We start from the raw sequence: 25,115 nt of genomic DNA on the forward strand, positions 1-25,115 counted from the left end.
TTTCGGCATTGAATATGTACGCACCGAATCGTTCGGAAATGCCGATGTACTCTCCAGGCTAATTAATAAGCATGTGAAACAACTAAAGATTAATATTTTAGAGATTATAACTAACTTTATTTATTAACTTTTATTTCCCGCTACATTAATTTAACCGCCACTCTAAACACACCCGAACTACACGCAAGCCGTCACCGAAGTCCCGCTTCTCTCCGCCATCGCTTCTGTCTCCATTCTCCGATATCTCTTCACCGTTCAACGATCTCTCTCTCCAATCGATCTGTGGCGATCCCTCTCACTTCATTATCAGCACCCGAGTCGCATTTACACGTTACGCGAATCGTAGCGGCCAAGGTCGCTACACATGATAAACCGGATGAGGATTGTGTAATCGCTTCTGTTGCACTAGAGATGGATGTAAAGTCTATTGAAACAAGCGCTTTAGTTACGATTCCCTTGAGTTTTAGAGAGGTCGCTCGAGAAACGAATCGTGATCCTATAGCAAGGAAGTTGCACTACTACATAAAAACGGGTGGCCACGTAACATTGCCCTTGGTGCTGATTCGTCTCGTTATCACAGCAGAAAGGAAGACTATTCAACGGTGGAAGGATGTATTTTGGTCGGAGAGAGAGTGTTAATACCAGAGAAACTACGCAAGCAATGTCTGTCCCAGCTTCATCGAGGACATCCTGGTATCCAGCGCATGAAGGCGATTGCGAAAATTTCCTGCTCATGCTGATCCTTTGCCGTAGCCAAAGACAACAACGCCATGGGAGCGTGTACATGTGGACTACACGGGCCCAATAGATGGAGACTATTTTTAGTAGTAGTCGATGCGCATACTAAGTGGCCAGAGATCATCCGGACGGCTAGTATCACAGCCGCCATCTCTTTCCCCCACATCGATCCATTCCTCAGCATCAAAAGTTCACCACGTCGCTCTTCTCGGTCTAGAAGAGCTCCACGTAGGTTCGATCCGTATGTACGCTATTAAAAAGGGGTAGATGTTGTGGTCACGAAGTGGAAGGCTCCCTTTATTCGGCATTAAGGACGTATGCAGCCACTGAGTGACTGATGAGCGGTTAGCAGACGAGAGAGCGCCAGACGCTCGTGGGACACCGTCGGGAACACAAGGGCTGATCGTTTAATAAAGTATTGTGTATTGTTTAATACGTGTTCGGTGTAATATAAATTGTATACTCTCGGCCATCCGAACACAACACTAAGCCATTCCTTCATTATAAAAAATTGTTCCTCCGAATTAAGGCTTTTATCGAACTCTTCCAGGGCTGATTCTGATGCAATCAATGCAAACACAAATTCAGTTTCCTGTTCAACCGGAACACTATGGTCATCATAAGAATTCGGAGAAGGTTGTGTTAAAATCTGTTGTTGCTCCCATTACCGGCATTAGATTTTTTTATCAATACCTACAATGACGATGAAGGAAGTATTAATTTTGTAGTTTGTTTTGTTTACAACTATAATGATGCTCTAAAAATATACTTACAGGTTAGCAGCACTAGCAAACAGCAAAAGAAAATAACTTTACACGAATACACGAAGTCGGTTTCACAAGACGCCTAAAATAATGAAAATGTTAGTAAAAGGAGTGATATGTTGAAATTTACCAAAAATAATTTTTGGTTTTATACTTACAGATTATTAGCTTTCGACTACGCCTTCCTTCAGACAAGTTTAGCGTTAAAAATCGAAAAAAATCGGAAGCTTCCACGAACACACTACATGGGCATAACACGCGGTTTTTATACAATAAAAAGTAAACAGTTGCGTTTGATTTTTTTCACTTTGAAAGTGTGGGTGTGGTGATGGCTTGCGCGATTTGGAACAATCATTCTCCGGACGAGATTCGATCCGATCCGTGACGTCACTGAGTGCCGGTTCATTTTATGCTTATTCTCTGAGTTCTGGTTATACCAAGCAGCAGAGAATAAGCATAAGCGGTTTCCATACAAACTCTCTCTTAGATTGTTGAGAGGGTAGTCGCTTCCTGAACCCCGAAAGAGATACATTAAATATATTGAACTCCTCAACCGAAACAAAACTGGTGTTCCACAGCGTTTAAAACTAATATCACATTATATACTACCATTCACAGAAAGACTTTCAATTGTAAATTGAGTTTGGTTCTCTGGTACCAAAAAAGTATAAAACCTGGAATAATCGCCAAAATAATCGTATGTCTCCCTCTGTCTTTTATACCGCGCTCGCTTGCTCTCATGCGTGAGCGCTCGAGTATATTCTCTCCATGTTATGTACAGGCGTCCCCCGAGTTACGACCCCCTCGAAATACGATGATTTGCAGATACGACGATTTTGATTTTGCCAGTTGAAAGTGGTCATTGAGACGAAATTGATGTATTTTTTTTGAATTTATGTGCAGATAACCGTTACAAACATATTTCCTCAGATTCCACAACTCCCCGAACTTGAATATTTATATCATGTAAACGGCTTTTGGCGGAAAATTAATACATCATCGTACAATATTTTAAATAAGATATACGATTTCATAGATTCCGACTCTTCAATTTCGGTTATAAACTTCATATTCACAGATATTCGAACGCCTTGCTTAAGGACATTTTTTTGGTCCCAAATACAGTCGTATCTCGGGGGACACCTGTATTCGCAGCTCAATTCGTGCTGTGAGAATGTATGTGTTTATGTGCAGCAAATTTTTTCTCTGTATCCCACTCCCCCACCCCCACACACTTACATATTCGCCGCGCACTCCTTGAATGTTGGCGTGCACGCTACGTACAACACAATATAAAAGGTCGTTTTAACAGCGCGCACTGATCAAAGTCGCATTGGTCTAATCGGAACGCCGAAACCGGCCGAAAGTCACAGATTTGGTGTGAAGAAAAAGTTTTTCTGACCAAATCGACAACACACACGCGACGACACACATCGTCACATCGACACGCCGTCGATGGAAGTGCTGATCTAAAAATCTGTGTGTGAGAGTGTGGTAGGGGGAGGGGGGCAAGAAAGAAGTATAGAGAATTCGAAGGAGGGAGACGTAGAACAGAACGTAAGCGTGAGTCGTCGCGTGTGTGTACAGGTGTCCCCCGAGATACGACTGTATTTGGGACCGAAAAAATGTCCCAAAGCAAGGCGTAAGTCGAAAAAGTCGTATGTCGAATATCTATGAATATAAAGTTTAGAACCGAAGAGTTGGAATTTATGATATCGTGTATTTTATTTCAAATAATGTTCGATAATGTAATTATATTTTAAAAGCCGTAAACAATATAAATATTCAAAATAGGGAATCTATGGAAATGTGTGTATAACGGTTATCAGCCCAGAATTTCAAAAAAATACATCAATTTCTATTCAATGACAGTTTTTAACTGTCAAAGTCAAAATCGTCGTATCTGCGAATCGTCGTAACTCGAGGGGGTCGTAACTCGGGGGACGCCTGTACACTCAAGAACTCATTTGTTTGCTCTTTCCTGGAACCCATATGTTTTACATTTTTCTGACTCTAAGCAACCAAAGTAGCACGGGAAGTAGAAGCTACTTCACGAGCTACTCTTTTTGCTACTTTTCAGCGTTTTGAATCGCTTGGGTAGGGTCCAATGTCTATGAAGGAAGTAAATTCTCCGCAATGGCAGGATATGTAAGGAAAAATCCAGTGAATACTTACCGTTGAGCACATGCACTGAAATAGAATAATGTTGGTTCGGTCCAATGGAACACATATAGGTGCCAGAGTCCTGTCGCTTAACTTTAGCTATAAAAAGTGTCGAATTGGCTCCAATATCCGTTAAGTTGGTCTTAACACTGAAATTAAGAACATAAAATTCATAAGATTATTCTGTCTTAAATGTGTATGTCGTATATTATGCATCCGTAAATTGATTGATATAGAAAGTTGTTATAATATGTGATACAAACTATTGAATTGTGTTTGAATTTGAATTTAACATACAGTCAGTCCAAAAAGTATTCGTCTAGCTGAATATTTTACAAAAAAAGGCGAATTATGGCCGCAATAGGCATGGGGCGATAAAAATAATGATGAGGTTTGCTAAAGGGACCATCAATACACACGTACTGCTAAAAATAAGCATTTAAATAGTGCAATAACAACTAAATTATTTTAAAAACTAAAAAAAGTCGTTTGATGGGCGCGCAAAAAGTATTCGTCCATCTAGCTTTTTAATTATTTACGCTGGACAAACACAACGTAGCCGTGAATTAAATTTGTATTATCAATCTACTGGTGATTTCCTTCTAAACTAATGCATTTCTATTGTTTCAATTGCACTTCAAGCGGTCAGAGGGGCACTAAAGGCGGGGGAGTTAAATGATTGGAGCATGATGGCAAAAAACGTATCTTTAACTTATGCATAACCTATCCTACCCATTTTTGAAGGGTACAAAATGTGTGGAAGGGCTCGTTCCTTCATTTGATCAGAGTTTGGCCATTTTTTTGACACTAATTGTGTGACAAATTGCCATGTAAGCAGCCATCCTTAACGGTTACTCTAACCAAAGAAGCGGTTTAATGTCCAAAAAATCGAATATTACCAAAGAATCAGTGCATTTTATGATGACCAATAAGAAAAGGAAAAAGATATGGGTCACATTTGGTTAATTGGTCATGCTGCATTTCATCGTAGCTGGTCATGTAATAGCTTGAATGAGTGAGTTGTTACAAACATGTTTTGTTTGAATAATACCATACACAGAAAGTGGCCAAATCTGTTAAGTTGCATCAAATAATTCAGGAATTTGTTTCAAATTAGGCTCTACTAACATATTAAAACATGTTTAAATCGCTAAGGTCATACGGGCGACGTCTACTGTAGCGAAAACAGTCTACTAAGATCAAACATCAAAATCTCGGGTAACGGTAGCATCATGGAGTCATGATACTAGGGCTCAGTGAGGAAAGGCGAGCTAGAAAAATGATTCAAAATGATAGGAGACAAGATGGAGAAACATATTTATGCAGTTTTTAAGTACTTTGAGTCCCAGTTCTGAGAAATTTTATTTAAAATGTATCACATGTTTCAAGAACAGTCGAGCTGGAGAATATACAGAGCAATATCATTTGCCCGAAACACCAAACCAGCTAAAACCAAACTAATGAAAATGATTTAGTAGACTCTCAATGAGATATCAGATGCCATTTTTTCAAGGGAACTTGACCACGTAGTCCGGAAATGCAATATTCCTATTAGAGGATAATTGTAACAAGTCTTGTAGGATGAGTGGATCAAAAATACGCCTTATTAAAGGTTCAAATGAGTTCTTGAATTGTGCAAGTAGTCACCAATAGTCATAAATGCAATAAGAAACAAGATCAGGAAATTTTTTGATTCCATATCCTTTGTTTTCATACGAATTTTATGCCAAAAGTCTGATAGACGAATACTTTTTACGCGCCCATCAAACGACTTTTTGTAGTATTTTAAATAATTTAGTTGTTATTGCAGAGGAATGCGCAGAGGAATATTCACGGCTCAGACGCGAAGAGAAACGAGTTCACCGCTCCAAGAAGCATCCTTTGGTAGAGCAAAACCAAAGAGGCGTTCGGACCGACACGAAAGTTTTACCAAGCGATAGCAGGTTACCGAAACAACGTTGTACCTAAGGTAACCTGCTGCAGCAACAAGGATGGAGATCTGGTAAGTAACCAGCCAGAGGTCCTCTCGCAATGTGCTCAGTACTTTGATGAAGTACTCAACGACCAGTTTAAAGAACAGCTAGAGGCGCCACTAGCAGATAGTGTCATGCTACTGCCACCTAGCATAGAAGAAACACAAAAGGCTATCCGTCGGCTGAAAAATAACAAGGCACCCGGAACCGACGGAATTGCAGCTGAACTGGTCAAGAATGGAGGTGCACGACTAGAAAACGAGATTCATCAAATCGTTACTGAGGTGTGAGATAGCGAATCGATGCCTTGTGATTGGAATCTCGGCATCATCTACCCCATATACAAGAAGGGAGACAGGTTGGACTGCAACAACTACAGGGGAATTACGGTGTTGAATACCGCCTATAAAATATTCTCCCTGATCCTTCAGGATCGCCTTGTCCCGCACGTCGAAGAGATAGTCGGAAATAATCAAAGAGGATTCCGAAACGGAAAATCAACCACTGATCAGATCTTCACCATGCGGTAGATCTTGGAGAAGATGGCTGAATACAGACACGATACATACCATCTCTTCATTGACTTCAAAGCCGTATATGATAGCATAGCCAGGGTAAAACTGTATGACGCTATGAGCTCTTTTTTTTAATCCCGGCCAAACTGATAAGGCTAGTTAGAATGACTATGACCAACGTCACTTGCCAGGTGAGGGTGGATGGAAAACGATCAGGACCTTTTGCTACCACTGCGCCAGGGGGACGGGCTTGCATGTCTCCTATTCAACCTGGCGCTAGAGAGGGCCATCCGCGACTCGAGGGTGGAGACTACGGGAACCATCTTCTATAAGTCAACCCAGATCCTGGCATACGCTGATGATATAGACATCATTGGTCTGCGGCTCTCCTATGTAGCAGAAGCCTACCAAGGGATCGAGCAGGCGGCAGAGAGCCTCGGATTGCAGATAAACGAGGCAAAGACCAAACTGATGGTGGCAACATCAGCGGGCCCACCAACAAATAATCAGAATCTATGTAGGCGTGACGTGCAGATAAGTGAACGCACTTTTGAAGTCGTCCCACAATTCACCTATCTTGGGTCAAAGGTCAGCAACGACAACAGCATGGAAGCTGAGTTGCGCGCAAGGATGCTGGCTGCCAACCGGTCACTCTACAGCCTGAAAAATCAGTTCACCTCCAAGGACCTGTCGCGACGGACGAAGCTGGGACTATATAGTACCTATATAGTACCAGTACTCACATACGCCTCTGAGACATGGACACTGTCCAAATCTGACGAAGCCCTCTTAGCCGCGTTCGAGAGGAAGATGCTCAGAAGGATACTTGGCCCCGTATGTGTGAAAGGACAATGGAGGAGCCACTATAATGACGAGCTATACGAGATGTACCTCACTGTCGTGCAACGTATCAAGCTCACCAGGCTCCGGTGGGCTGGACATGTTGTACGCATGGAAACGGACGACCCAGCCCGTAAAGTCTTTTTAGGCCGTCCACAAGGACAGAGGAGGCGTGGTAGGCCCAAATTGAGGTGGCAAGATGGCGTGGAGGCGTCCACCATTATGGCCGGGATAACGGACTGGCAGACGAAGGCGCGAGACTCGGCTGTTTCGGACACTCCTGAGGCAGGCCAAGACCGCAAAGCGGTTGTAGTGCCGGATAACTCACAACTCAGTTGTTATTGCACTATTTAAATGCTTAGTTTTTAGCAAAACGTGTGTATTGATAGTCCCTTTATCAAACCCTATGATTACTTTTACCACCCCATGTCTATTGCGGCCATAGTTCCCCTTTTTCTGCAAAATATTCAGCTAGACGAATACTTTTTGGACTGACTGTACATGTTTTGTTCAGGAAAATTTGGGGCTTGGGTCATATTTTGACAGTTCAGTGAGCGATAAAGTTCCGATCCGCACGGAATGATCGATTCCGCTGTGACGCTCATCACTACCATTTTTTGTAACCCGCTGGGCAAAGCGACGGAAGAAATCAAGGCCTTCCGTGAATTTTCTCATGTCATCTTTTTCCCTCCTACGGCAAATTTGTCAAGTAGCTCGTCGAGCTACCCGTACCTCATACCCTTCGCCTGAGCGCGCTGTCGAAGGTTTCGATGTGTTAGTACGTCAGACGGCCAATCGCTCCCGCCATGCAATTGACAGCGATTTGCCAGGGCGCGCGAGGGCTCGCACGCCATACAAGTTCACCGCCCCAGAGCCCTCGCATTAAAGAGCTTGCGAGCCTTGGTAGTTTTTCACACCTAGTTTTAGCAGTTATAATTATAGCACCCCGAGAGCAGGTATAACAGTGCGATTTGTAGCATACTAAACACCTGAATTTTGACATTTTAGTTTTCAAAAATCCACAAAAATTTAAATAGTGATCTTTTCCCCAAATACTACCGCACAAAAAATAATCCTTGAATAAAAATCAACGATTTTTTAAAATACCATAAGATTTTGAGCACATGAAATCTTTCGCAACCCTCGCAATGTTTGACGGGCTGTCAGCCGTCGTCCGTGCTTTTTCCCTGCATAGCGCTATCTCTTTCTCGCGTGATGCATTTGAATTTTCACAAATCAAACCAAAAAAGCGCTAGAAGTTCAAATACTGCAATGTAAAAAATACCAAGTAATCGCTAGCACACGCTGGAGGGTTTGCTAAGCAACGCGCAGAACCCTAATTCGCATTGACACGTTCATCCCGGCGCTGATTTTCATCAACTTTCCGTTCCACCAGCATCAAGAACGCAAGCTGATTGTGAAACCAGTATACTGGAAAGCTCACTGGCAGTCCCTGGGGCCTGCCATCGAACTGAACGTGTTAAGCATTAAGCATAACTTTGTTACACTAAGCTTTTGCTTTCGTGTGTTGTAGATTACACAGATATGCAGAGCCGTCTGCGCATGGGTGTGAGTGTGCGTGTGTGTGCAATACTGTTGCCAAATGTGTTTTCTTTCGGAATGTTATGATCCATCGGTCAAAGAAAGGAAGGTGTTCTTGACAGTGGTGGATTAGAGTAATCGGGAGTCCTAGGCGGTAAGACCAGTTGAGGTCCCTGTAATTGGTAACTGATGACCGCGAGGAGGGGGTACTGGCATACAGCTGTTGGGAGATTGAACAATATACTTAATTTCGTGGCGGTGGAGGGGTGGCCATGGGACCCCTACAGGCATAAGGGGGTGGGGGGAGGTGCAAATGGTTCTCCAGCCACGAAGCCCCACCCTACAGGCAAAGAGAGCGAGATTTACAGGCGAGGTGCCCCGACAGACAAAGAGAGCGAAATTTAAAGGTGAGGGGCATGTAGAAACAGGGGGAAGGGGTTCGGTAGATTTTGTATTGGCCGCCATAGTCGAGCGGAAGCGATTTTTTCTGAATTGAGAGTAAGCGCGCGCAGCGCTCTCTCGCTTGCCTTCAAATTACACGGGGCGCTCTCGCGATACAATACAGCTGGTCAGCTGATACCCCCTCCCTCCCGTTTTTTTCCTCTCGCGCTGCGCTGGATGCGCGGATGAGCTGTTCTTGCTCTCTCGCGTTTCTTTCGGTTTGCGCTGCGCTGTTGCCGCACTTGCGCGCTGCGCTGAACACCCCCTCCCGCGTGTTCTTTTCGGTTTGCGCTGCGCTGTTGCCGCACTTTGCGCGTAGCGCTGGACACCCCCTCCCCCTCGTTTCTTACGTTGCGCGTTGTGCGCTGTGCGCTTTCGTTCACTTTGATTTGCAGCGTAATAAAATCGCATGCATCGAAATAAAACTTAAACACGTCAAACTCGTTTGATATTTTAACACTTTATTGAAACTTAAGGCACAGTTCCACACATTGCTAACCACAACCTTGCCACAAAACCACACATATTTTTTATTATAAATAATTAAAAAACAATCGTCACTTCAAGCACCCGCTTTACTGCCTGTATGTTGTTCATGTTGAATACTGTAAAAAAAGCATTGAAATAAAGCAGCATAATTTACATATTCATGTTGAATTATGAAAGATTATCGCAGCTTTATTTCAATGCGCACAACACTTCATCAATTGAAAATACGGCCGAGGACGATTTTTGCGAGGGTTGCGAAAGATTTCAGGTGCTCGAAATCTTATGGTATTTTAAAAAACGTTGATTTTATTCAAGGATTATTTTTTGAGCGGTAGTATTTGGTGAAAAGATCATTATTTAAATTTTTGTGGATTTTTTAAAACTAAAATGTCAAAATTCAGGAGTTTAGTATCCCGTCAAACATTGCGAGGGTTGCGAAAGATTTCATGTGCTCGAAATCTTATGTTATTTAAAAAATTGTTGATTTTTATTCAAGGATTATTTTTTGTGCGGTAGTAATTGGCGAAAAGATCACTATTTAAATTTTTGTGGATTTTTGAAAACTAAAATGTCAAAATTCAGGTGTTTGGTATGCTACAAATCGCACTGTTATACCTGCTCTCGTGGTTAATTATAACTGCTAAAACTAGGTGTGAAAAAACTACCAAGGCTCGCAAGCGCTTTGATGCGAGGGCTCTGGGGCGGTGAACTTGTATGGCGTGCGAGCCATCGCGCGCCCTCGCAAATCGCTGTCAATTGCATGGCGGGGCCCCTAGTTTTAGCCTAGTTTTAGTTTTAGATTTTCGCCCCTAGTTTTAGCAGTTATAATTATAGCACCTCTAGAGCAGGTATAACAGTGCGATTTGGAGCATACTAAACGCCTGGACTTTTACATTTTTTTTTGAAAAAATCCACAAAAATTTAAATAGTGATCTTTTCGCCAAAAAACACCAAAACAAAATAATTTATGAATTAAAAATTAATATTATTTAAAACATCATAAGATCTCGAGCAGATGATACTACTCGCAACCCCTGCAATGTTTGACAGGCCGATAGTATATGAAATAATTTTTGATTTTTGCTCATAAATTATATTTTTTTCGGTGGTATTCATCGAAAAGATCACTAGTTCTAATTTTGTGGATATTTGCAAAATAAAATGTCAAAATTCGGGTGTTTAGTATGCTGCAAATCACAACGTTATACCTGCTCTCGGGGTGCTATAATTATAACTGCTAAAGCTAGCGGCGAAAAAATTGCTTAGGCTCGCAAGCTCTTTAATGCGAGGGCTCTGGGGCGGCGAACTTGTAGCGGAACTTGGGGCAAGTGTGCCACCTTAAGCATTTCAAGTTATAACTCATTAAAACATGTTTTTCAAGAGCCGATTTAAATCTCATAACCATTTTACATTTATTTCCTCACTTATAAATAAGTTTCGCTTGAAAAAAGTGCAAACAAAACAGTTTTTGAAGCGTTTTGAAAAGGGTCCAAAAAAACGTTCTTTTTTGGGCTATGGGGCAAGAGTGCCACTCGTATGGGGCAAGACGGCCACCTGGTTAAAATAACCGTATTTCTTAGATAATTGGAAATTATTACGTGTGTACCACTAGTGTATGTATTCCTACATGTATTTAGTCACCAATGAACCCTTTTTGACCACCAATTGTACCACAATATGGTTTGTTACTGTTCTGTTTTTCTGGCGTGGAATCCGCTCACAATAGCGCACCATTCTGCAGCACGCTACAACAATGTTTACATTTTTGACAGCTCGCGCCTATGAAAGATGGTGGCACACTTGCCCCAAACAGAGATGGCACACTTGCCCCAAAAGTTGTAACTTTTTTGAAATTGAATTTTTCAGTGACAAAAAAAAAGTTTTTTTCAACTAACTCCACAAAAAATTTCGTTTTGTCAGCTATACGGTGGTGTAAATATTTTCTCGGTTGATTGTTCGCATGATTTTTGAGAGCTTATTTGGTTGGATTAAAAAATTATAATATTCTGCTCTATTTTGAAACTCAATATAAATAAGTTCAAAACAATGGGAAATATCGATTGGTCTATATGAAATTAGGCTCAGAATATTTAGTCATTGGAAAGCAACCAACTGTATACACAATTGATCATTAAACTAAACGTTTTTAAGGAAAAATGCTTGGTGGCACTCTCCAAATTCCGCTATAGCGTGCGAGCCCTCGTGCGCCCTCGCAAATCGCTGTCAATTGCATGCTCAATGTAGCTAGAGAGCAAGAACCAATAATTATAAAGTGAGGTGAAAGGATGGGGAAAATGAAAAGGAGGGGAGGAAGAGAACGTGTGTTTGAGCAATTTTTCGGCCATTATCATTTTTGCGCCAACACGGTCGCGAGCCGGAGCTTTTTTGTCCGAAAGACATAAACACATACAACGCGCTCTCTCGAACGACTGTAAACGCTTCAATCGATCAAGAGCTTTGATCGGTTCTTCGGACGTTTCTGCTCGCTTTCTCGATCGGTTTCGGCGGAAAGCGAGCTAGAAACCGAGCTCAAAAACAGCTCGATTTTTTTTTTGTGCGGGATTTTAAAAAATCGACAAAAATTTAAATATTGATCTTTTAGACCAAAACTATCGCAAAAAAAAATCCATAAATAAAAATCAAAGATTATTTAAAATATCATAAGATTTCGTGCAGATGATATCATTCGCAACCCTAGCAATGCTTGACGGGTACTGTGGGTTATATTTTCAAAACAATCATTAAATGTAAAGAAAAATTCTCATAAATTTTTTTTTAAAGTTATAAACATACTTTTAAAAATTGGCAAAAATGTATTTCTGTGAATCTAACACATGTTATTTGAATTTTTGGACGATTTTTTAATGAATCAGTAAGGCCGAAAATAAACGGACCGGAATTTCGCGGCCGTGGAATTCCGCTTGCAGAAAAATGTATGGATATGACAGTTCGGGAAAATTGCCGTTGATACTTTGTATATGTAGGCCAAGACCGCAAAGCGGTTGTAGCGCCGGATAAGTAAGTAAGTACTTTGTATATGGGTTTGACAGCAGGTGGAATTCCGCGGCCGCGAAATTCCGGTCCGTGTATTTTCGGCCTAAGAACAAAACCTATGTTTCGAGGTGTCTTTATAGTAATAGTGATGGTTCGGCCCTAAATTAGTTTTTTCGTAATGTGTCGTGTAATAATGGTTTTGATTTTTTAAGCATATAAAGATTTGAAATAGTACTCTGCACAGTTCATTTTATCTCCTCTGTGAAAACAACTATCCATATAGTTATGGTAGGCACTGTATTTGTAAAATATGTAAAACAAATACATTATAGTCTTCTAATGTTCTAACTGTCGGCTTTGTCATTTTCTTAAGTGTTGCAACTCATCAAAACCTGTTGAATTGGAATGGTGGTTTACTGGTATTGTTACCACCATTACGATCATTTCACGAGAACAGTTTTCTGATGAATCTCATGATTGACCCATTCCATGGGACCGAAGTGGATTAATTATATCAGGTGGTGGATAAGGGCCTTTGGGGGGTTGCCATAGTTGAGGGACTTTACGTCATTTTAAAACCGTTAAACAATGTTTTCCGCACACAAAGCATAGCAAATAGAAAAGATTTCTTTGTTACTTCGTGCATGTTTGTGTTTCTATTGATTTTATCGAAAAAATGAGATATAGGGAAAATGTACCAGTATTCGGCAGTGTACCTGTTTTCGGCAGCGTAGCCAAAAACGTATAATTACGCAAAAACGCGTTGAAATTTGTCTCAACATATATTTTTTACACAGAGATATGCTCATTTGTTTTTCATATACGAAGTTTCACATCATTTCCATGCATATTTTTCAAAATATCAAACAAAATGTGCAGAGTTCAACATGTTTCTTCAGATTTGCTGTTAGCCAATAGTTCGGCAGGTTTTATTATTAAGAGAAATAGAGCACTTAAACAATGAATGTGTGGTTTTTATGAAATATTGTATGGTTGCAGATTTTATACTAGCCCGATTAGAATTTTAAAATCACTAAGAACATGTAATTATTCACTTTAAATGCTGCCGAAAATTGGTAAAAACGGTAAATGTTGATTATTGACAGATCAATGTTTTGGGCTCCTGCCGAAACTTGAAATAAAAACACACTTTTGATTTCGTTGAATATTCATTTAAAACTTGATTAGAAAACTGTAATGTGTATGTCGACACATAAAACGACATTTCTTGCATCAAATAACACCAATTTCACTATAAATAATTCAATAACTTGAGAGAAAAACAATAATTTTGTGAGCCGGTCGGAGCCGTACTCTATAGCCGTACTCAAGCAGTCTCATTTCTCATTTCTCCAATGCCTACTTTGATTGTAACTCACATCAAAGTGACTGTAAAAATTGCGAGCGAAATGCCGAAAATGGGCAACACAAAATTAATAATTTAAGTACTTTTCAACTCTAATCTTAGGAAAATGAGAGTGTATGGAAGTAATTGTTTTAAAACTTTTTGTCTACCAATTGGCATTTATTAAAACATTTACCGGACTGTATTCGCAATGCCGAAAATAGGAGCACCGCCTGCCGAAAATAGGACCAAACTGCCGAAAATAGGAACAAAAACAGTGTTTGCATTTTCATGGATATCGCTAGAAAATGCATTTGAAACGGGAAATAAAAAATAGCACAACATAATACGATAGTTTATCGTCCATAATAATGTCACTTTCAAGAAAAATAATGAACATTGTAAGTGTACGAGCTGTTTTAATGATACTGCTGCACTAACCTTCCCAATTAAAATTAAAATTACATTTACCCTACTAACAAAAGATTTGATGATTTATTTATGCACGAAATGTAAAATCATGTGAGTATGAGTTCTAATCTTATGTAAATTGTCCATACGACTCGTATATAATGAAGAATTAATGCGACAATTGAAAAAAAGTAATTTCTTAGTTTTTATCCTCAAAAATGTCGAAAACACAAAGAATTGTAGAATAATTTTACGGATTAACACAAAATAACACACTTGAATCTATGTTTTAATGTTCAATATGAACTCGCAAAGCCCAACATATATTTTTAAAGAATATTTAATCAAGAAAAAGTGGTAGAAAAATTATAATAAGAACGCGAATAAATGAACTCTTTTTAACGGTCGTTTAAAGTTCATTTTGGTTTAACTGAGTTAATTTGTAAAAATAAACGACCGTCAAAACTGTTAACGACTGCTCGATATCGCATATAGGTAAACACGGGGAAAAAATTCGAGCATTATAATTAAACGACTGTTAATTTGTATCGCATACGCTCTTGACAGTCGTTTGTTTAACGGCGGCATAGGACCAGTCGTTAAAATTAACAAATGAACTCAATGCGTTCGCGATGCCAAATTCTAGCAATTTTTAACGACTCTGGTTAATTTTTAACGACTGTTAATTTTAAACCATTTCTTTCGCGATGCCAGCTAATGTTTGAACCCTGGGGACCTTACGTCAAGTGACGAATTGTCAAAATACTCTAGATTCCACCACCTGATATTTTTAAATCCACCTTGCATGGGACCATCGTTTGTGTTCGTTCATGTATGCTGCCTGCATGTACAGCTGCTTGCAATTGATTAAAGTAGCAAAGCATAAATGAACAATTTTGCGTGTGTGCGAGTTATAGCCGAAATCTGATCCACTGATCGTAAACAATCGACGTGCCTTCTAGATGATGAAAATATAGAGTAAGTAAAAGCAGTGGTTGGTATGTATTGAAACATTCAAAAGGAGAAAAATATGAGGCTTACCTGATACCACCTCGTGTTGTATCATGATTAAGAGTGTTTTCGTTGTGTATCCAATAAACGACAGACCGTAACATCGAGATGTGTCGAATTTTGCACATCAGTTTTATCGTCGATCCAACTTCGTAGTACTTATCGTATAATGGCACACCTTCTTCGTCTACGATGGCTACTTCAGGTGCTGCATGAGTTCAACGTAGTAGCAATATTACGTTTCATAAAACAGTTAGAAAAAGAAAGGAAGAAAGAGAAAAGCGAGTTATAAATTTGAGATTCGTTCCGTTATTTCTCGGTTTATTATATTCGTTTACGATTGTTACAGAATGGAACAGCTCGCTGAAGACCGCTGTGTGCTTTGGAATTGGCGAAATTGCTCCTTCAGTTGATGACATACAGAAGGTTGCAGAGGGTTTTGGTTTACGTTCACTTGCTTGGGTATGTCCCAGGGTTAAAAAAAAACTTATGTGTTGGTCTTCTTCTTCTTGTTTTTGGCACAACAACCGCTGCTGATCAAGGCCTATCTGTACCCACTAGTGATGTGGGCTTGGCTTTCAGTGTTTTTTTGTTACCGTAGCAGGGTAGTCAGTCCTACGTATGGGGGCACGGTCTATTCGGGGCTTGAACCTATGACGGGCATGTTGTTAAGTCGTTCGAGTTGACGACTGTACCACCAGACCGGCCCCAATGTGTTGGTACTGGAGGGAAAATTAGAGAATAATTGCACATGGAAATTCCATCATACACAATTTATAATCCCTTGAAGCTGTACGTTAGATGTTTTCGCTATATTTGATATGTATAATGTTTGTGGCCAAGACTAAGATTAAGTTTAAGACTAATAAATACTTAAAGATAAATAAATAAATAAATAAATAATTATGAAATTTTAGATTGGAACCACACAGTTTTTAATTGTACTTCCTAATGTGGTCGTAACAAACTACGCGGTCATGCCGGTATATACAGGTTTTCGAGACTTTTTTAGTAAAACAGCCGGTTGAACAATATTTGCTACGGAGTGGACTGTTTAACGGTTCCATATGAGGCTTATGCCCACGACGGACATGTTGTTAAATCGTGCGAGTTGAAGACAGTATCATGGAAACACTTCTACTATATAAATTAAAAAAAAAAAACGCTTGTAATCAGAACTCGTATTGATTTAATTACACTCAAATCCGTCGGAAACTAAACAAAAATGAACGATTGAGCAAATTTTCTCGTCTATTAAAGAATAATAGTTCCATTTCTTGGAAATATGCCAACGCAAACATTTAACATACGATCGATTTACTCGCTCCAGTTGCTGCACGAGTAACTTGACATTTGGCAAACGATTGATGGCTACACTTTAAATTTTCACGCCTTTTATTAAATTTGTTAAGCGATCGTCGCAACCCTTGGGCTAGCACCATGCAGCACGGTTTCGTGCCCGCGCGATCAACCACGACCGATCAAATGCAATTTGTCTTTTCCACAATGGACTATCTTTATAGTGACAGCCAAGTAGAGGTAGTATATACTCATGTAAAGTTCGAATCAGGTTGCGATGGTTAGAGCAGCGGTGCTGGAGGATTAAACATCACTCGCGGGGTCAATTTGTCAGAACAAAGCAGAGTTTCGGATGATCACTGGGAGTCATCGGGGGCTCCAGGTAACGAGTGGACTCAATAAATTATCTTAACACATTTGTATTTTTGGTGCGAAGATAAGACCGAAACGACTCCACTGAACCGTGTCACTGTGCGTAACTGTGTCTTAACTGAGCAGGCCTTGGTCTTACAGGGTTTTCGAGGATTATATAGACATGTTCAGCGAGTTGTAGATTCGTTCAGGCATATAATAGACTCTTTCAGCGAGATATCGAATTGTTCGGAAGTAGGCGTTGACATGTTCAGCGATTCTGTAGAGCTGTCATTTGTTTTGTTTGCACACTGTGCTGCAGGGTTCAATTTATCATTCTTAAAAGTCCTAAAAGTAGCTAATAATCATTCTCCAAGCTGTTTAATACATATATTAGTTGAAAAAAGCATATTTTTTTCGAAAGCCGTTTTTTTTACCACCTGATGAGAACGATCCAAGCTGCAGTCCAAGGGGCACGAAAGTGACAGCTCTACAGTATAACCGAACATGTCTACGCCTACTTCCGAAGAATTCTATATCTCGCTGAAAGAGTCTATTATATGCCTGGACGAATCTACAACTCGCTGAACATTTCTATATAATCCTCGAAAACCCTGTATCTTGCATCTTTATTTATACGGTGCATTTCTCTTCAGTTAAATTTTGGGTTTTACTTTCACTTTCTATTTTCTTCCATTATGATTTCAGCCACATGATTTCAGCCTCCAACTGTCAAACTTCATACAAAAAACTAACTAGAAGCGTGAAGGGCCCCAATGGCCAAAAACTACTTCACACCGACGTTCTTTTTCTCCCCTCCACATCTCTTCACTATCCTTTCACCTCGCTTTATCATTATTTGTTCTTACTCTCTAGCTACATTGAGCGAGAGGTTGAGAAGTTTTCGAGCGCTTTGCGCAGCGGGACATTGATTTCTAACCCGCTGCGCAAATTCGAGCAGTTTCCAGCGCAGAAAATGTACCAAATTCTGCGCTGGCCAGCGCAGATTTTGGCTGGTCTCCCGCGCTGTTCTTCAGCGATTCCTGCGCTGGGTCGCGCAGTTCGGGCAGTTCGGACAGTTCGGGCGGCGGCGGAGCAAAAAAAAAAACGGTCAAAAAATTTAAAAAAATAATGGCGCCCATTTTTTCGTCCGCTTCTTCCTCTCCTCTCCCTCCTTCACCCTGGCTTGCCTTACTTGAGCTTCAGCCCGTGCCTTCCGCCGCCAGCTGATTGGGTGTTGTGGTGTATGCGTTGATACTTATATGTGCATTGCGGTTATGTATTGTTATTGGTGGGTGTTAGCATTTATTAATTTGTGTGTGACCTTGAGACGCTGTGGGAGAAGCTGGGATTGGGATTCAAAGTGTTATCGGTGTATTGATGGTTTATTTTATTTCGTGCCGCTGCTGATGAGACCATTCGATGCCCGTGCCAGTTGAGGGTGAAGAAGCCTATTTAAAACAAGCGTAGAAGAACGTCTAACACTAAACTAATATTTTTTAATTTGAACATGTTTGATGCTTCAACGACCTTCTAAGCATTATGTAGCACAGTGTAAAGTGGCAATAATTATTTTTTTAATGTGTCGAAATCTGTCTCGAGTTTTTCGGGTCACGACACACACGCACACACACACACACAGCGCGGGGAAAGTGACCATTCACTCTATCATGCCGCGATCCCCCACCCCGCCCGGCGCTTTGGATGATGATGCGCTATATGATAGCTGATGATAGCGGAAGCGGAGGGGGGTTTGGTGGGGGTGCGTTCTCGCGTGCGCGCGTTCGTAGGTACTTATAGCGCGCGCGCGCGTGTGTGTGTGTGTGTGTGTGTGTGTGTGTGTGTGTGTGTGTGTGTGTGTGTGTGTGTGTGTGTGTGTGTGTGTGTGTGTGTGTGTGTGTGTGTGTGTGTGTGTGTGTGTGTGTGTGTGTGTGTGTGTGTGTGTGTGTGTGTGTGTGTGTGTGTGAGTTTGCGCGCGCGTGTTTGTGTGTTTGTATGTGTGCGTGCGTTTGGAAACCCCACAACTATTTGATTCTGATGCGTACATTTTCGATTTTCTGGATTTGTTTATTATGGTGCGCGTATGGTGCTGCACCTGTCCGTCCAGAATCTGGTGGCTTGTTCGTTTGGAGTAGTTATCATGTCGCCGATTGACCGGCAATGCTTTGGAATGGGTTCGGATCGGTAGGTTCATGTTTTGATCGAGTGCATTCCGTGCATTTGTCGCGTCACAGCGGTAGCCCGGCAGCAACAAAGTCAAGACAAACTCTTACCCGGGTGTGGACTGATATGCTAAGTTCTTTTTATTATTATAATTATTATTATTATTATTGGCGTAATAGACAACACGATCATGCCGGCCTTTTCAGGACTAGAGCACCACGTAGCCGGATAGTCACCTCTTGCTACGGCGGACGGTTCATACGCGGTTAGAACCCACGACGGGAGTACTGCCACACTGTCTCCTGCTCGATGTATACGCTGCAGGCAGGGGGAAGGATGGACCTCCACGATGAAAAAAAAAACACCATCATGAACCAGCGGCGGACCTAACGGTAGGCGGACTAGGCGGTCGCCGATGATCTCTACAAGTGGACAGAGTATTATGAACAAGGGCCCCCGGAAAGATGGTCGTTGGGGCTCCGTGGCTGGAGAACCATTTGCACCTCCCCCTCCCCCCATGGCGACAACAATTTTAGGGCCTGTGACTAATGATCGTAGGGGTCCCATGGCCACCCCCCGCCCCCCCCCCATCCAGGATGCTGGTTTCACAATCAGGTAGCGTTCTTGATGCTGGTGGAACGGAAAGTTGATGAAAATCAGCGCCGGGCTGAACGTGTCAATGCGAATTAGAGTTCAGCGACTTGCACAGCAAACCCTCCAGCGTAAACTAGCGATTCCTTAGTCATTTTTACATTGCAGCAATTGAACTTATTGCGCTTTTTTGGTTTGATTTGCGAAAATGCAACTTCATCGCCGCAATGTTTGTTAACGGCATTTTTAGGCGCCACAACAGCTCGCGAGCATTGACCACACGCGAGAAAGAGATGGCGCTATGGAGGGAAAAAGCATGGACGACGGCTGACAGCGATTGGCCGTCTGGCGCACCTACACATCCAAACCTTCGGCAGCGCGCTCAGGCGAGGGGTATGAGGCGGAGCCAGGGGCGGGCAGCTCGACGAGGTGCTCGACAAATTTGCCGTTGGAGAGAAAAGGAATGCATGATAAAATTCTCAGAACGCCATAACGCCTTCCGTCGCTTTGCACAGCGGGGTGCATGTTGTTGATCGGGCAATTCGAGGAAAAGTTGAAGCGTCCAGAAAGTGACATTGCAGTGGCAGTACGTGTTTTGGACGAACAAAAGGTTCGGCTACCGCCTCTTGCGCTGCCCGAATTTTCGAGAAATTATGATGAATGGTTGCCTTTTTAAAGTTTGTACAAAACGGCAGTCCATGAAAACAATAGTTTGACGGATACAGAAAAGATAATGTATCTGAAGCGTGCGTTGAAGGAGGAGGCGTTCCGGGTAGTGGACGATTTTCCTACGTGTGGTTCGGCGTATGAAGCCGCTTGGAAGGCGCTGGAAAAAAGATACGCCAACGAATATCTTTTGAAAAAGCGGTATGTAAACCAACTGTTGAATATGCCGAAAATGAAAACGCGCAAAACAAAAGACATCCACGAGCGAGAGGCGAAGCTTTTAGACCAGCTTGGTGAAAAAACCAGTGGTTGGGGTATGCTTTTGACTCAATTTCTTTTGTCAAAATTGGAGGATGAAACTCAGCGGAATTGGGAACGGCAGTTAGAGAGTGATAGCGAGTGTTCGGTGCAAAGTTTGTTCGATTTTCATCGAGCAGAAACGCATGTGGTGTGCAGATCGTTTGGTGAGTTACCAATCAATAACAGGTTGAAGGTGGCTATGCAGAAAAGGCTTTGTTTAAATTGTTTGTCGCCTGGCCATTTTGCGAGCAAGTGTTTTTCTAAAGGTCAATGCGGCACGTATCAAAAACGCCATCATTCTTTGCTTCACAAAGAAGGCATGCCTGCAACCGAACAAGTGCAACAAGTGTCAGGTGAAGAAGAAGAGCAAGAAGTGTCCGCGGGGGCTAGCAGTTTGTTAGCCGCGCTTCTTCTTCTTTGGTTCAACAACCGTTGCCGGTCAAGGACTGCCTGTACCACTTGTGGGCTTGGCTTTCAGTGACTAATTGATTTCCCCCCATAGCAGGATAGTCAGTCCTACGTATGGCAGCACGGTCTATTTGGGGCTTGAACCCATGACGGGCATGTTGTTAAGTCGTACGAGTTGACGACTGTACTACGAGACAGGCTACCGGCTACGGCTTAGCCACGCTACCTGCGCTGAAATCGTCTACGCATGGGCAAGTGATGTTATCAACCGCAATTGTTCGATTTCAAGGAAAAAGTGGAAATGGTTTTTCGTTAGAGCCCTTTTGGACAATGGTTCGCAGATCAACATCATGACAGCATATCTTTGTCGACGTTTGTGTTTGCCCAAAGTGCGCTGTTCGGTAACAGTTACTGGTATAGGAAAGATCGGTGTGCAAAATACCCAAATGGCAAAGGCGTTAGTATCATCGGAAGGAAGAACGTTCATGGAACAAGTTGATTTTGTAGTGCTCGAACATATTACGGAAAATCAGTCTTGTGGTGATATGCGTTTTGATGTGAAAAGGTTGCCGGGTAACATGGTGTTAGCAGATGCTAAGTTTTATAAGAAGGGACAGATCGATATGTTATTGGGTGCGGAGTATTTTGTGGACATTCTTCAGCATTAGCGTAAAATTGTTCCAGCAAGTAGTGACCACCCGGGATTCGTGAAGACTGTGTATGGTTTGGTTGCGTCTGGCAGAACAAGTTTTCCGAAGAACCAGCAAGCCGCATGTCACCTTGTCACCGCTGAGCCGTCGTTGGAAAATTTGACGGAATGTTTGGAGCATTTTTGGACCATTGAGGAGCTACCAAAAAAAACTTCAATTTTTGCAACAGGAGAAGGATTGTTAGGAGAGTTTTGCACAATTTCATCATCGTGACGACGAAGGCAGGTATGTAGTTAATCTGCCTTTTAAGATTGGCGAATGTGAGCCGATAGGCGAGTCGAAGCAGTGTGCGACCAAAAGGTTTCTGCAGTTGGAGCGGCGTTTGAAAAGGGATCCGTCGTTGGGACAAGATTATGCAGCAGTGATTGCCGACTACAAAAATCAAGGTTTTTTGAAGAAAGTAGCTATCGACGAAACCGGTGATGACCGTCAGCAGGGTTTCTATCATCCTCATCACCCGGTTATCAAAAGAGCTAGCACCAACACGAAGGTGAAGGTAGATCCGAAGCATACGCGTTACCAGTGTATATTATGGTGCGAGGATCCAGCATTGCTGATAGAAGTGTATGAGCTACAGCGTGTTACTTTTGGTCTGACTCCATCGTCATTCTTAGCAACCAGGGTTTTAAAGCAGCTGGCGATTGACAAAGGGGACGCCTACCCTAGAGCTCAGAAAGCGTTACTACAAGATTTTTATGTGGACGATTTTTTGGGAGGAGCAGACAATGACGAAGAAGCGCGGCAGCTGGTCGATGTATTGATAAAACTCATGGCGAAAGGAGGAGTTTCTGTTCTGGCACAAGTGGCATCTGATGATTGCCAACGTGCAAATGCAGTGAAGCTGAGCTCTGAGGAGCTTGTAAAAACCTTGGGAATAGCCTGGCAACCCCAAGATGACGAATTGTTTGTTGAGGCCAGCATTCCTGTATCTGATGAGCCATGGACCCGGCGACGCGTGTACTCCATGGTGGCTAGATTGTTCGACCCTCTTGGCCTTCTAGTACCAGTTACAGCATGGGCAAAGATCCAGATGCAGGCTTTGTGGATAGCTACCGACGATTGGGACGAACCAATACCGACGCAAATGGAACTCCTGTGGAATCAGTTCCAGGATCAGCTACCCCGTTTGAAGGAAATGAAATTTGCGCGGCATGTGGTTATCAGCAATCCGGTGAGTATCCAATTTCATTGTTTTTCCTATGCTTCAGAGGCGGCGTATGGTACCTGTGTTTACCTTCGATCAATGGACGGCGATGGTAACGTCAAAGTGGAGCTAGTAGCAGCGAAATCCAGGCCCGCCCCTTTGAAGAAAATTAATCTTGCCAGACTAGAGCTGTGTGGAGCAGTATTAGCTACGAACTTGAGAAAGTGTGTCGGCAGAGCGCTCAAGATGGAGGAGGCTGAAACCTTCATGTGGACGAATTCCACAATTGGTTTTGCAGTGGCTGCGATCACCTTCTTATACGTCGGCTACATTTGTGGCAAGTCCGGCGAAGTGTATCCAAGTAAGTGTCTAACTATGGGACCTATCGCCAACGACGTTAACCACCAGTCGATAAATATATCGACCAATATAATAACAAACATGGCGGATTGGTATCGCGAAGCGGCAAATTTATCGACCGATAAAACGGTGGAAGCAACTGTCATGGCTGCATTAGCAATAGTCGGTAAAAAGTCGAGCAGTCGTTAAAAAAGTCGGTAATTTGTATCGCGAACGAGAAAAATAGTCTATATCGATCGATATGATTACCAACTGCTTCGAAGCAGTTGATAAACGCGCAGAGCGCACATTCCTCGTGAATCAGATTCTGATTTAGAGTAATAACTTGTATTGAAATATGTAATGTATGTTAAACAAAGTATTAAATATTTCTCAAGAGTTTTATGTAAAAAAAATTGTCTCAAGTACACAAAAAAACCTAATGTAAAATATAATGAAATAATTGGCATAATTAAGTAATTGATAACTTGTTATTAAAATACGTTATGATGAAAAGTAAATACTTCTTCTACTTGGCGTTACGTCCTTCGTGGATATACCAGCCAATACAGACTCTCGAGACTTATTCAGAGTCACGATGCTGGATAGTCTATTCTTACTACGCTAGACGTTCCCCAAATGAGATTTGATTCCACGACAGGCATGTTATTAAGGCGACCGTGATGATGACTGTACTACGGTGCTGCCCTGTTAAGCTTGATGACTTAAAAATAACTTAATAGTAAGGGAAAGAGTTTTGCTTGTTCATTTCAATGCTACCTTAAAAACAATACTTTAACAAACAATACAGACGGAATCGTCGAGTGGTACAGTTATCAACATGCACGTCGAGGGTACGAGCCTAAGATACTCCGTAGCAAGCACTGCCTATCCGACTGCGTGGTACGACATAAGTCTCGAAAGCCTATATTGGCCGACATGCCAGCCTAAGACGTAACGCCAAGCAGAAGAAGAACAACACATAGGCAGCTCAAATATTGCAGACGATTTTTAAGATCATATTTGCAACTATTTAAATAGCAGCCAGCGTTTCCAACAATCATAGCACTCCAACTTTACAATTTTAATGCACGACTGTTACCTATTGGTTTATTAGCAAATTGAAATAAAACCGACAAGCGTTTGAGAATGACTTCGTTATTATAGAGGGTGGGTCTGAAAAACTTCATTCCAAGCTCGGAAACGTCCGCATCCGCTAGGCGGCAACCGGAGCCATCGGAATCGTTGAAACCGCCCGGAACTATCCACAGCTGTCCTGAACCATCCAAAAGAGCCTAGAGTTGATAGTTGGTATCCTTCGGGGCCGATGAAGCCGTTTGGAGCCGTGAAACACCGGAGCCATCCGGCGCTAGTTTTGGCTGCAGACTGGTTGCTCCGAACGGCTCAACACGGCTCAGAACAGCTCCGTACGGCTTTGAGCCTTACGACGAATCGGTTTTTGACTGGCGATTCGGGGAAGCTGATTTCGGGGCCAGAATGGCGATGGTTAGAAACCATTCAGAGCCTGCACACACACTATTAGTTTATCGCATAATCCACGTCTTGTGGACGCACGCATGTCGTAGGCGATGTAGAATATAGCACGCCCACGAAAGGTATAACATTTAAAATATAAAAAAAACACATTTTAACGTAAAAATAGCTTTGAGTTGCTTTTCGTTCCAACTAGTGTGCTTCTTCTTCTTCTTCTTCTTCTTTTGTGGAGCAGGATATAGTCTTCTATGTTTTATAAAGCCTATGCTTAATAAAGCCACATTCAAAGACGTACCGCTCTTAGGTTTTCGACTGCCTGAGTCATATACACTGGTGGACATTAAAATAGGAAAAAAATTTTGTGTGTTTTTTTTGCATACACTAGGTGTGTCATCGCCAACAGTTCGAGGCGTACTGAATTTGT

The 25,115-nt window shown here is 42.0% G+C and overlaps 1 protein-coding gene and 1 long non-coding RNA gene across 6 annotated transcripts in view; both read right to left on the reverse strand.

Annotated features, from left to right (window-relative positions):
* The window catches only part of LOC120900210 (serine/threonine-protein kinase meng-po), a 320,097-nt gene that overhangs the window by 36,963 nt on the left and 258,019 nt on the right, over window positions 1-25,115 (reverse strand). For all 5 annotated transcript variants that reach the window (XR_005739165.1, XR_005739164.1, XR_005739163.1 and 2 more), the window contains 2 exons: window positions 15,257-15,434; window positions 3,678-3,814 (listed from right to left, as the gene is read on the reverse strand). Coding sequence is in view for 1 of the 5 variants with exons in the window: in XM_040306903.1 (XP_040162837.1) it covers window positions 3,678-3,814; window positions 15,257-15,434 (315 nt within the window). In the remaining 4 variants the exon portion in view is untranslated. The remainder of the gene's footprint in view (window positions 1-3,677; window positions 3,815-15,256; window positions 15,435-25,115) is intronic.
* On the reverse strand, window positions 1,345-1,758 carry LOC120900220. Its single transcript, XR_005739172.1, has 3 exons — window positions 1,661-1,758; window positions 1,512-1,584; window positions 1,345-1,431 (listed from the first exon to the last, which is right to left on the reverse strand). It is a non-coding gene; the product is annotated as an uncharacterized LOC120900220 (long non-coding RNA).

Source organism: Anopheles arabiensis, chromosome 3 (genome assembly GCF_016920715.1).
Source record: "Anopheles arabiensis isolate DONGOLA chromosome 3, AaraD3, whole genome shotgun sequence".
Lineage (NCBI taxonomy): Eukaryota > Metazoa > Arthropoda > Insecta > Diptera > Culicidae > Anopheles > Anopheles arabiensis.